Consider the following 13,221-nt stretch of genomic DNA (forward strand, 5'->3'; position numbering starts at 1 on the left):
GTTTTTTTCATTCAGTTATTTTTTTTCACGTTTAATCTCCATTGGTAACAAAATACCTAGGGCAAGTAGGCAAACCTCTTCATGGCAGGAAACATTGTGATATGCTGGAGCCAACACGTACGCAAAAACCATCTGCATGTGGCTAATTAGTGGTAGTACTGATGTTTTATATAGTTTTACAAGTTTGTATTGTTAAAGCATTTTACACAGAGGAAAGAGAGAAAAAATGGGGTGGTAAGTGCCTAAGGAGGTTGTTGGGTTTTTTTTTTTTTTTTTTTTTATGTACAATATATTATAAATGCATACGGCACCTAATGTGTGCTCACACACTGTACACCTGCTTTAAGAAGTTAACATGAAATGTCCCTTGCAGGCCACCTGTTAAGCACTGCCGAGGTCGAAGCTGCACTGGCAGAGCATCCAGCAGTTGCAGAGGCAGCAGTAGTTAGCCGCCCACACACTGTGAAAGGAGAATGTCTCTACTGCTTTGTCATTCTGAAAGATGGCAAGAAGTTTACAGAAGTCATTGCAGAAGAACTTAAAAAACAAGGTAAACACAATGATCTATTGTTTTTGGGGTGTATGCTGTCTGTTCTGTTGTATGAAACCATTTTCCCACCCATGGTTTATATTCTTTATATCAATGTGTATACAAAGATCAAATATTTATAACTGTTCCTTATTGAAACCCCCAACTTTAGTTTTTGTTGACACCATTCTTTGAATATCCTATTTGAATTCCAGGATAATTCACAACTGTAGACCTGCATTTACATGTTAATACTTTATTTTTACTTTGTACTTTGTATATTTGTAATAAATACAATAAGATGATCCATGTAACTGTTGTATGGACTTTAAATAATTTATTTAAATCTTATCCTTTACAGTTCGTGAGAGGATTGGACCAATAGCAACACCAGATTTTATACAGAATGCTCCTGGATTACCAAAAACACGATCAGGTAAAAATATAGTAATTCTATATAAATGCTACCAGCATATTATAAAATTAAAGTGTTATGATACCCACAACAGTAAAATCAGTCTGTATAGACAGTAAAGCATGCTTGTTATACTCACTGTGGAACCTAAGGGGTTAATCCTCTGTCTTGTGTTAAAAAACGCTGTTTGATCCTGTATGCATAGATCCCCCTTTTCTTCCACTGACTCCAGAACATGTCCGGATAGTACAGAGCATTTGGAGTCAGGCTGCACATGCTTATTTTGGTGTGTATTGCTAGAGAGGATTTTTTTTGTTTTGTTTTGGGAGAGTGCATGTGATCAGCACAGGGCCGATCAGCACTGTTCAGACAGAGGGTCGGGTGCCCTGCAGCCTCATAGGACAGCTCAGTGCAGTATGAAAACTCCTCCTGCAAGCTTCACCAGGAACTGATAGAAATCACAAGACAGCTCCTATACACTGCTGATGAGAAAAGGTATTTCTCTTTCGTTCATCGACGGACATAACGCTCCATAAATCATAACTAGTGGGTTATATATTGCCTCCTCCAGCAGTAGGACTAGGCAGAACAAACAAACACCTGGCTACGCCCATGGGCCATCCTCAGCTGGTATATAACCCCCCTCTCTGTTCTAGGTAATCAGTTTTTAATCTGTCTAGTCAGGAGTAAGGACCTAGGCTCCCGGCTGGCATCTCTGGTCCTAGCAATCTTCTCCTCCTTTACATCTTTTTTGTTTTCTTTTGGAAGATCTACAATTAATTGCCGGACTGGGTGACAGGCTGGATAATCTAGATCCAGTGGTCTCCCCCAGCCAGCGAGCGTGTGCAGACCGCAGCTACGCCCTAGGTCGGCTACGACATAGCCTCACGAACAGAGGCTGGCCCGCGAGTTAAACGTCTCGCAGGGTTGCATACGACCAGGCTTGGGTCTGAGTCGCAGCGGTCCTACAGCTCCCCTACTTCGGTGGCGAGGAGTTCTGTCTGGAGCGTTACCCACTCCATGGAAGGGTAAGTACAGTCCCCCCCTCTCCCCTTTTGGTGGTTTTCTTTGGGGTGGACACGGTCACCTGCAGGTTCCCTCCTCCCACCCTGAAATCGCTCAATGAGCTGAGCTTCCCCCACTCCCATTCCCCCCTGTCTGGACCTAGAGTCAGATGGGGGTCCCAGGGCAGAGAATGCAGCAGAGACCCCTGGGGTCTCCCCTGCTATCTCCACTCTGTAAGGGTCCTGGAATAGCGTGTGTCCCGCCCTGGTAGTCTGGAAGGGTCCCAGTGTGAGAGACCCCTAGGTGCATGCCCTGCTGTTTGCAGTGTGGGTATAGTGCAGGGGGGGTCCCGGTGCAGAGTACACAGTAAAGTCTCCCCTAAATATGTGTCCTTCCTTCAGGGGGCGTCCCTTTGGAAATAGATCTTTAAATCTTCCCTGGGAGGTTCCAAGCAACCTTGGTCAGGTAAGCCTATTGCTAGCTTCCCCGGACCAGCAGACAAAACCCCTCACCCATTATTGGGGTGGGGGGACATCTTGGCTGGTTTCTGGCCCCGGGGACTTCTTTGGTGAGCATCAAGGAGATACGCAAATGTTTCTTTTGGGGATACCCAGAAAGGGGGACAAAGTTTGTCCTTTTCAGGTTTTTTAGGTCCTAAGTCTCCTTGTGCGGATTTAATTCCTGCAAAGGTTCAGGTGATGTCTGAACTGCCTAAGGTCCCCCCTATCCCTGTCCAGGGAATTGATTTACTTAGGTCTGATTCTATTTCTGACCAGGGTGGGCCTTCCTCTGCACCAACTTCAGGGATCACAGGCTGTGATCGATCAGCTGCTGTCACACAGATCGTTCTCTCTCCCATTTTGCATACAGGTTCTAAGTCTGGTGGTATCCACCTTCAAGACAGTTCTGTTTGCACAGTCTTACATGCTGGGCCTTTTTAGAGGGTTCGGCTCCACAGAAGGATACCGAAGTTCGTGACAAGGTCACGGGATCCTCTGATAGACACCGCAGGTGTCCAAGGGTCACGGTAAGGCCAATATCATCCTCGGCTAAGGCTTCTTCTGCAGTTTCTGAGAGGAATCAAGAGCGAGGATCTTCCAATCATCCTGGTGGCTGTTAAATGTCACTTGGGGGTTTCCTCTTAGAGAAGACCAGTTGTCCCAAGGGCTGATCTACCATCCTGCTTTACAGTTGCTGGTTTTAATGGCTTAGCTATTGAAAGCCTGGTACTGAGGGATAGAGGTCTGTCTGGATTACTATTGTAAAGGCTAGGAAGTCATCTTCCAGCAAGATATACCATCATATGGAAAGTGTACATTTCTTAGTGTGAGAGTCGATTGGCGCTCATCCTCGATCCTTTTCTGTTTCTCTGATCTTAACCTTTCTTCAACAGGGCATTGATCAGAAGTTGGCCTTGAGTACCATCAAGGGCCAGGTGTCTGCCCTGGCAATCTTCTTTCAGCGACCCCTAGCCACGCACTCTTTAGTTTGGACCTTCATTCAGGGGGTTTGAGATGTGGCTCCACCTGTACAGTCTTTTTTGCCATCATGGGATTTAAATTTAGTACTTTCGGTTCTCCAGAAACCTCCATTTGAGAATCTTCGAGAGAGATTCCCTTGCCTACGTTATCCCAGAAAGTGACATTCTTGGTGGCTATTACCTTGGCCCGCAGGGTATCGGAATTGGCGGCATTATCCTGTCGCAGTCCCTATTTAGTGGTTTCATAGGGATAAAGTTGTTCTTCATTCCTGTCCATCATTCCTGCTTAAAGTTGTCTCTGACTTCCATTTGAATGAGGATATTGTGTTGCCTTCCTTGTATCCCAAGCTGGCTCATCCCAAGGAATTTTCTTTGCATACCTTGGATATGGTTTGTGCGACTTGGGTGTATCTGGCAGCTACTGAGTCCTTTTGGAGGTCAGACTCACTCTTTGTGGTGACGGACCAAGAAAAGGGCTGGCTGCGTCTTCAGCTACCATCTCCAGATGGATCAGACAGATGGTGACTCAGGCCTATTCCATTAAAGGTCAGGTTCCACTTTTACCTGTTACGGCCCATTCTACTCGGGCGCTGATTGCTTCTTGGGCCTTCCATCATCAGGCTTCAATATCACAAGTTTGCAAGGCAGCCACTTGGTCGTCTGGGCATATCTGTACAAAATTCTATAAGGTAGATACTTTGGCATCTGCGGATGCTTCTTTTGGCTGCAAAGTTTTGCAGGCTGCTGTTTTTTGAGGGTCTGTTCCCTCTTGAGGAGTGTTTTTTCTTTAAACCTTTATTTTTCAGACGGCGTTCCTATGACCCAGGTAAAGGCTCCTTTTGTCCTGGTTAAGGGCTCTTATGTTTAGCCTTGGGTTATTTATCCCACCCCTCATTTTCCTTTTAGCGCTGCTTTTGGACGTCCCACTAGTTATGATTTATGGATCGCTGTGTCTGTCAAACGAAAGAGAAACTGAGATTTTCGTATTTACTGTAAAATCCATTTCTCTGAGTTCGACTGACACAGCACCCACCCCTCTATGGAGTTCTGATACTTTTAATACTGCTTGCTACTAAACTGATTACCTAGAGCAGAGAGGGGGGGGGGGGGTTATACACCAGTTGAGGATGGTCCATTGGCGTAGCCAGGTGTTTTTTGTTCTGCCTAGTCCTACTCCTGGAGGAGACAATATAACCCACTAGTTATGATTTATGGAGCGCTGTGTCTGTCGATGAACTCAGAGAAATAGATTTTACGGTAAGTAAAAAAATCCCATTTTATCTGTTTTATATTTACTAAAATAATTGCATTTCCATGTTCTTTGTACTGTGGGAGACCAGATATAGTTAATGCAGTGTCCTGGGTTTAGTAACACTTTAGGCACACACAATATCTATTTTGCGAACACTGACCATAGACTGGCAGATGTCTTCCCAAGAGTAACAGGCAAGAAGGTACTGCCAGCCTTTTTCAGTACTGAGACCTAATGCTGTTTTTCCACAGGCTGTAAAATTTCTGGGGGCACATGAACATTTCCGATGGCCTTCACCCAGGATAACTCTAAAAAGGTTTAAGATCTCCTCCTAAAGTTCCTATGTGTCCAGCAGGATCTGGCCATGTATGACCATCCTTTACCTAAGACATTTTTTATTGTAACATATCTATATATACGTTGCAAATACAAGTGGACATACATTTTTCATGTCTATTCAGATTTTATCACAACAGTCTGTTGTAATTATGAGTTAAAACCCATTTAGACGGAGTGTTACCCAGTTTCTTTAGGCTTTTCCGACCTACTGTTTCCTAGGTTTTGATGTAACTATTGATTGTGTATCCAAGCTTCCACTGCTATATCCTCCCCCACTTTATCACCCCTAACCCTTCTTCAGTAGAGAGATTTTTTTGTGGGTGCCTAGTAAGACATCCCTGATGAACTTCAATGTATGTGAACATTTTTTAAATGTACTATAATGTCATAGATTTGTTTACTTTTATTGCATGTTCTGTACATTATCCTTGTTCTTCTACTCCACTAAAGCATTCTGTTTTTTGAATTAAAAAAAAAAAAAAAAACCCAACTCATTCAAAAGACCTCCTCCCTAAAAAAAAAAAAAAAAAAAAGACTTCTGGGTAATGTTGTGGCAGGTGTGTAAGTGAATATCCGTCTCTTACACTTTTGGAATGAGCTATCTGCATTTGTATCAGTGCATATCCAAGTAAAAGATTTATTTAGCTACCTCCCCAGCAGCATACAGTATTTAGACTGGCAATAGAATAATCAAAATTCGGTCGCTTCAGCATGGACTGACTAAATTTCGACCTGTGTGTGTCCCTTATCTCATCCAAACTTCACAAAACCATCTTTGATTATACTATAAATTAAATAGGTTCAATCTAGTCAGAAAAATTAAGTCCTGCAAGATCACTTCATGCTGGTATATTTTGCAGGTATAGATATATAAAACAATAAAAATAAGTGTCTATACTGTTTAAATCCAGTAATACACAGTCTCTCTCTGCTCTGCACATGCTCAGTTGCTCTCCCATTTTAGGCACTGCTAAATTTGTAAAGCCCAATCTGCTGACTGCCTCAAAGCAGAATTAAACCCTCCTATCCTTTACAGCCAAGGAAGCTGCGTCGGTTTAAAATGCAAATGCCATGGTGCTGCATATGTGATCAGTTATGACACCAGTCATTTGATGGTTTGACAGTTTGGTTGAGGACACAAGCAAATGTGACAGTTGACAATCCCAGCATTCCAGGAATGTAACTGTTTTTTAAAACCATTAAATCAATGGGTTTAGTTCCACTTTATGATTTCCTGCTCTTTGTGGGCTCTGGACTTTAGCAAAATGGCAGCCTCCAGCAAGAAGCAAGTTGTTATGGGTAAAGTTCCACTTTAAGGAATTATTGATATTTAAATGGCTACAGCATTCATTCACTGAGCGGAAGCATAACTAAATGACTAATGTTCTGTGTATGCAGGTAAAATAATGCGGAGAGTCCTCAGGCAGATTGCCCGGAATGAGAAAGATTTGGGAGACATATCTACACTGGCAGATCCCAGCATAGTGGAGGTCTTGTTCAGCCAACGATCTGAAGCAGCAGCATGAAGGAATTTTGAGATTCATTACAGTAGACAATCTGTTCTGGATTTTCCATACCTCTTTATGTAAATATTTTAATATCCATCCATATGAAGATCAGTTCAAATCAGGATTGGTTTTCTACGTGAAGAAGTTATCTAGGTATATCTTCGGTGTGTGCTGGCTGTGAAACCTACCCATGAAGAGAAAAATTGATCTTCTTTTTTACGTTGGCTGGGTATAACCATGGAAATAATTTCTGTTGATTATTTATGCTGAGCTAATGTGTTCTGCGTCATTTTAGTGATTTTAAATACTATAATTTTTTTTTTTTTTTTTTTTTTGATATATTCAGCTTTAAGCCATAACTTTTTTGGTTGAATGTATTTTATTTCCATGTAAAAAACAGACAATAAAATAGGTTGTAATTTTAAAATGACTGGTGCAAAGACAACTGAAACAAAAATGGAACATTCGTCCAGAACATTCAAATACATATTAACTTTGTTATCTCCGTTAATCTGTTAGTGATTTTCTTCTGCTCCAGTTTCTTTGCACCAATCTTTTAAATCAGCCCTATAGTGAAGGAGTGTTGGGGTCTTCATTTGCACAATGACCACTTGGGGCTTAGGGGAAAAATTCAGAGCTAATGGTGCAGTTACCCATACCAAACAATCTGATTTTACATGCAGCAAGTGACCCGAGTGGTTGCTACAAGTAACTGTTATTTTTTTGTAATTTGTTCTACTGTTTGGTAGTAGCTGTTGCTCTTCAGACAGCGATGTAGTGCAGTATATTTTCAAATTTCACTAGTTCAGTCTAGTGTAACTAATAAAAGATTGATTAAACAATTAATTGAATGGTTGGGTGTTTGCTATGAATTACTGTACAGATCATTTCTCTTTGCCCTATTAGATAAAAGGCTACTGGCTTTCTGATCTTACAAACTACATACTAAATTAATGTGAGGGTAAAGTTAATAAATGTATGAACAAAATGTCACACACAGTTTTAATTGTTGCACAGTTGCCACACAAGCCTGTATGTCTCTACCTATTCTGAGGGAGGTCCGGTCTGGTCATAAGATCTCTCCAGCACCGGCTTCAGTGAAGAGGAGACCTCGCTGACAATGGCTGCAAATGCTTATGTGGTGATGTCCTCCATAGGCTTACTATAGGGGAATCCATTGTCGGCTGCTCCTCCTCTACACTGAAGGCAGAGCTGAGACCTGATCATGGGGCTGGACCGGAACAACTTCAGAATAGGTAACTATAGGCATCTTTTCTTTCAAAAGGTAGATAGAATAGCCTTAGAATGGGGTTGGGAGCAGATTTGGGAGCCTTGGTTAGATTTTGGCTGAACTTCCACTTTAAATAGTTTATTAAATGAAACCTACAAATGATGCATGTTCATATTTGCAGATAGTCCAATTATATGTGACAAAGTTGTATCCAATATTATGTTAATATTGTTACAAATTGAATATGGGTTTCACTGAACTTCTTGAAAATGTTTCTTCTCTGTCTGTCATTACAATACAGGATTGTAAAGCTGGTCTGGGAAAATGTAACATTTTGATTGTGGTAAATAGTTACCAACATCCAAATGCCAAAGCGTTTCTTTCTATTTTAATGTTTTTTTTGGGGGTTTTTTTTTCTGTACTTGCTGCTTTATTTTATTTTATTTTTTGTTATTTTTAAGTTAATGTAGCTTTCCAGTTGCCCAGTATGTGTTTTGTTTTTTCATATTGTCAGATGCCAGACATTAAGTGAGACCACTTTAGCAGTGCTTCCTCTTTCCTGAAAAATGGTTACTATTTAATGAGTGACCGCGAAGAGTCATGATGTCGTAGTAATGTAACCAATCAGATCAATTTAAAGCAGTCGGAATCATGAGACACATTTTTGGGATGGTTGCGGTAAAAACTGTTACTTTGCACATTATTCTTTGCTTTGCTCAATACAAGCCCTAATGTTGCAAGAAGCAGGTCAGTTTTTTAGATCTTTTAACAATTAATAAAAGGATGTTGGGTCTTAGTACAAATCGCTGTGTCTACTTTCAGATTGAAATCATTGTTAAATTATCTGAACTGTGTTTTTCATTGTGTTGTATATTGTATATGTTTTAAATGAATTCCATATTACCTGTACCCCTAAAATGTAAGAATGTGACTTTTATATACTTTCTGCAGAGATTCTAAATCCTTTTCGATGACTGTAATGTAATGCAACGTGTTTACATCAAAGCTTTCATTTATTAAAGCACAGATGTCCTGTCTGCAGTAATTCCCACTATTGTGGACAGTATTTTTATGATTTACGTTAAGCCCATTAAAGAAAAGATGTTATTTTCAGACTGCCATTCTTAAAAAAACAGCAATATTTTAAAAAAAATTGTACTTTTCAACTGCTATTGCTATTTTATAGTTAAATTCTTACTCGCACTTACTTGTATTTATCATACAGTACAAGACCCCAGCTTTTCAAGTCTTGATCATGGGTTATATGTTGTCACCTTTAGGAGCCGACACTATCAAACAAAATTGTAGGACAGCCCATATAACACCTTCAGCACCTAACAACAATCCTCCGTTTTTTGCTGATGTCCTTAAAGCAATAATAAACTACCACAAAAATAATTTTAAAATAATTTGGCCCCCTGCAGGTTTAGGTCATATTGTACTAATATAAACCGCATGCTAGCACATTATGACAGACTTGCCTGCACACGCAGCCCTCCAATGTAGCGATGTCACAGCTCCACTGTGCTTCCATCTTCGCCCGCTCCTCCATTCGTGTTCGTGGTCTCTGGCTGTACAAATGGTGCAAGAGAGACGCCGAACAGAGCTCTGAAGGTATGGCATGGGTATGCAGACCCTTTAGAGTGCATGTGCCAGTGACGTCACCAGCTGCATTCCATGTAAATATCTCCTAAACAGCGTAAGTTTAAGATCTATTTAGGCTTACCTGTAGGTACAAGTTAAAAAGTGGACTTTACGTCCTATTTAAGTGATGAATGACCTCTCTCTACTAGTTTCTGGCTTATGATTTAGAGGATTGAAGACTTTATTTGGTTCTTCACATGCAGAAATCCTTTCTCCCCTGACTGCATCAACACTACTTTTGACAACAGGATTCTGGCTTCTGGCTCAGTTACCTCTTGGCATACTGTACCTGGACCCCACTGAATGATTGTTAGCCTAGCCTGTAATGTTACCTCTAGTAGTGGACTCAGTGTGACACCCTCTGTACAGCAGTGCAACATGGTGTATTCTGCTGTATTATTACAGGTACTTATAAAGCGTCACTGCTTCACATATATTTTGTACATTTACATCAGTCCCTACACTCAAGGAGCTTACAATCTAAGGTCCCTAACTTGCATGTATACACATACTGGGGCCAATTTTTACAGGAACTTCTGGGAAGCTGGACAGTAGCCCTTGATCTCTCCCAAGCTAAGAAAAAAACCTTAGAGGAAGTAAGTCACTGCCTTTTTTTTTTTTGTTCTGACCTGAAAATTAGTGGACTCAGTGTGACACCCTCTGTACAGCTGTGCAACATGGTGTATTTTGCTGTATTATTACAGGTACTTATAAAGCGTCACTGCTTCACATATATTTTGTACATTTACATCAGTCCCTACACTCAAGGAGCTTACAATCTAAGGTCCCTAACTTGCATGTATACACATACTGGGGCCAATTTTTACAGGAACTTCTGGGAGGCTGGACAGTAGCCCTTGATCTCTCCCAAGCTAAGAAAAAAAACCTTATAGAGGAAGTAAATCACTGCCTTTTTTTTTGTTCTGACCTGAAAATTAGGAGCATAATGTGCTAGTATGCATACTAACACATTATGTGAAACTTACCTGCAAATAAAGCCCCTATCACCGCTAGAGGCTGCATCTATCTTCACCTGTCTTCCGTCAAGTCCGCAGACTGCGGCTGTGTGACTGGCTGTAGCTGCATGAAGGCACATGTGCGGGAGCCGCTGGTCACAGCACAGGGCTCTGAAGAAACGGCATGGGTGACCGTTCCTTCATCAACTGCATATACAGTAAATATCTCCTAATCTGTGCACATTTAGGAGATCTTTACACTACCTATAGGTAAACCTTATTCTAAACTTACCTACAGGTACAAACAATCGTTGGAAGTTTACTTCCGCTTAAAGGTTTTGGTGGATGAGTTGTGCTCCTATTTGAAGATAGTACTATTGCCATCTGCTGGACCTAGGGTCACCAGTATTGGATTCCTTCCCAAAACTAAGAAACCCAATAGGCCCTTTCTGGTTCAAACTCTAGTACAGGATGTGCAGTACAAGGACTGACCAAGGCCAAACAAGGTGTATCTGCCTCCTAGAGTTTTTTTTTTTTTTACACCAGTACCTAGTGTCACTCGTACCCAGTGTGACCTCCCACAATCAGAGAACACTTTTTGTATTCATCATTGCAGTAGCAGCAACTATTACAGTAAATTCCTACTTCCACAGCAGTCCTAAACATATGAAATATGTACACTTAGTTTATTCTAAGCAAGACCTATAGAACTTTGCAATAAAAACCATACCTGGAGTTCAGCTTTAAAATTGTAGTTTGTTTACTTTAGAAAGCAATCACAGCATCAGTAGAAAAGCCTCTTTTATCAGAATGCTGTAGAGCAGGGCTTCCCAAACTTTTTTGGTCCGAGACCCACTTCTGAATACAGTTATTTTTCGGGACCCACTTGCTTGTAATTGAATATTGCAAAGCACTACAGAATTGGTTGGCGCTATATAAATGCAAATAATAATAATAATGATGCATATTTTAAAGGAAGGGGGATGTTAAATTAAAAATATCAATTTACTACTTTTCAATTTATTATTGAATACACTTGCCAGATGTTCTAAGTGATGGGTCAGAAACCTGTGGCATATAAGCGGAGTTGTACGTAATCAGCACCCTCATAGACAGTATAAGGCAGGCAGAGGACAGAAATCAACCATCCCAGGACAGTGATCAGCAGGCCATATGGCACTCACCCTCCTTCCTCTCCCATCGGTCCACAGTGAAGGTGAAGCCCCTGTTTGCCCTCTCCAGGGCCCAGCACACCTCACCCAGAGTCTCCATGATGAGGAGGTCCCCTATGACAACCGAGGCTGCCGTCTCTGCCCGCTATAGCTGAGAGAATCCCGCCGCCAGTCTAGCCACCACCGCTGCTGCCAGCAGGAACGAGGAGCTGGCTCTGCACCCCATGAACATATCCTACATAACAGCCCACATACGTACTCACTGATGCAAGTATCCTCATCGTGGGAAATGCAGACCAACCTCCATAAACTGCGTGGGTGGGATACTGAATCCATCGCAATTTGACTGCTCTGGCTCTCTCTAATTTGCGCGGACTCGCACAGGACAATTTAAGCGGGCCCGCTCTCAGTGATTTCCGGCTCAGCGCGACCCACTCAAGCGCAGCTCGCGACCCACCAGTGGGTCCCGACCCACAGTTTGGGAACTCCTGCTGTAGAGAAAAGGACCCTAAGTCCCGGTTCACACTATAGCGATGACAGACATTGCATGTAATTCGGAGCGCACTTCTCTGAAAATCACATGCGATGTCTGTGTGATGCGAATTTAGCCATACAGATTGTATGGCTAAATTTGTATCGGATTCGGACACAACATGCAAAGGACCCTTTTTTGGGTCTGTAACAGAATCAGATCGCATTGGTGGTTCACACCAATGCGATCTGATATATTAAAGATAATATATATCTAAACACTGGCTTTTTCTAAAGCCAAATAAAATTACATGGATGTCATCCATCTGTAATTATTTGTAAGAAGTAGATATATGATTTAATGTACACCTGTCACAAGTAAATATATATAAAAATACAGTATCTCACAAAAGTGAGTACACCCCTCACATTTTTGTAAATATTTTATTATATCTTTTCATGTGACAACACTGATAAAATTACACTTTGCTACAATGTAAAGTAGTGAGTGTACAGCTTGTATAACAGTGTAAATGTGCTGTCCCCTCAAAATAACTCAACACACAGCCATTAATGTCTAAACCGCTGGCAACAAAAGGGAGTACACCCCTAAGTGAAAATATCCAAATTGGACACAATTAGCCATTTTCCCTCCCCGGTGTCATGTGACTCGTTAGATTTACAAGGTCTCAGGTATGAATGGGGAGCAGGTGTGTTAAAATTGGTGTTATCGCTCTAACTCTTTTATACTGGTCACTGGAAGTTCAAAATGGCACCTCATGGCAAAGAACTCTCTGAGGATCTGAAAAAATGTTTTTTTGCTCTACGCAACGATGGCCTAGGCCAGTGATGGCGAACCTTGGCACCCCAGATGTTTTGGAACTACATTTCCCATGATGCTCATGCACTCTGCAGTGTAGTTGAGCATCATGGGAAATGTAGTTCCAAAACATCTGGGGTGCCAAGGTTTGCCATCACTGGCCTAGGCTATAAGAGGTTCCACTCAGAACAGGTGCACCGCGTCATATCCAGAGGTTGTATTTGGGAAATAGACGTATGAGTGCTGCCAGTATTGCTGCAGAGGTTGAAGGGGTGGGGGGGGGGGGGGTCAGTCTGTCAGTGCTTAGACCAGATGCCACACACTGCATCAAATTGGTCTGCATGGCTGTAGTCCTAGAAGGAAGCTTCTTCTAAAGATGATGTACAAGAAAGCCCGCAA

The 13,221-nt window shown here is 41.7% G+C and overlaps 1 protein-coding gene across 2 annotated transcripts in view; it reads left to right on the forward strand.

Moving 5' to 3' along the window:
* LOC309556946 (acetyl-coenzyme A synthetase, cytoplasmic-like) overlaps window positions 1-6,780 on the forward strand; it is a 96,176-nt gene extending 89,396 nt beyond the window's left edge. For both annotated transcript variants that reach the window (XM_082259522.1, XM_082259523.1), the window contains exons 16-18: window positions 374-550; window positions 891-965; window positions 6,419-6,780. In XM_082259522.1, coding sequence (XP_082115648.1) covers window positions 374-550; window positions 891-965; window positions 6,419-6,546 — 380 coding nt within the window. In that variant the 3' untranslated portion in view covers window positions 6,547-6,780. The remainder of the gene's footprint in view (window positions 1-373; window positions 551-890; window positions 966-6,418) is intronic.
* Window positions 6,781-13,221: the final 6,441 nt, after the last annotated feature.

Source organism: Pelophylax lessonae (genome assembly GCF_965119305.1).
Source record: "Pelophylax lessonae genome assembly, chromosome: 5".
Taxonomy (NCBI): Eukaryota; Metazoa; Chordata; class Amphibia; order Anura; family Ranidae; genus Pelophylax; species Pelophylax lessonae.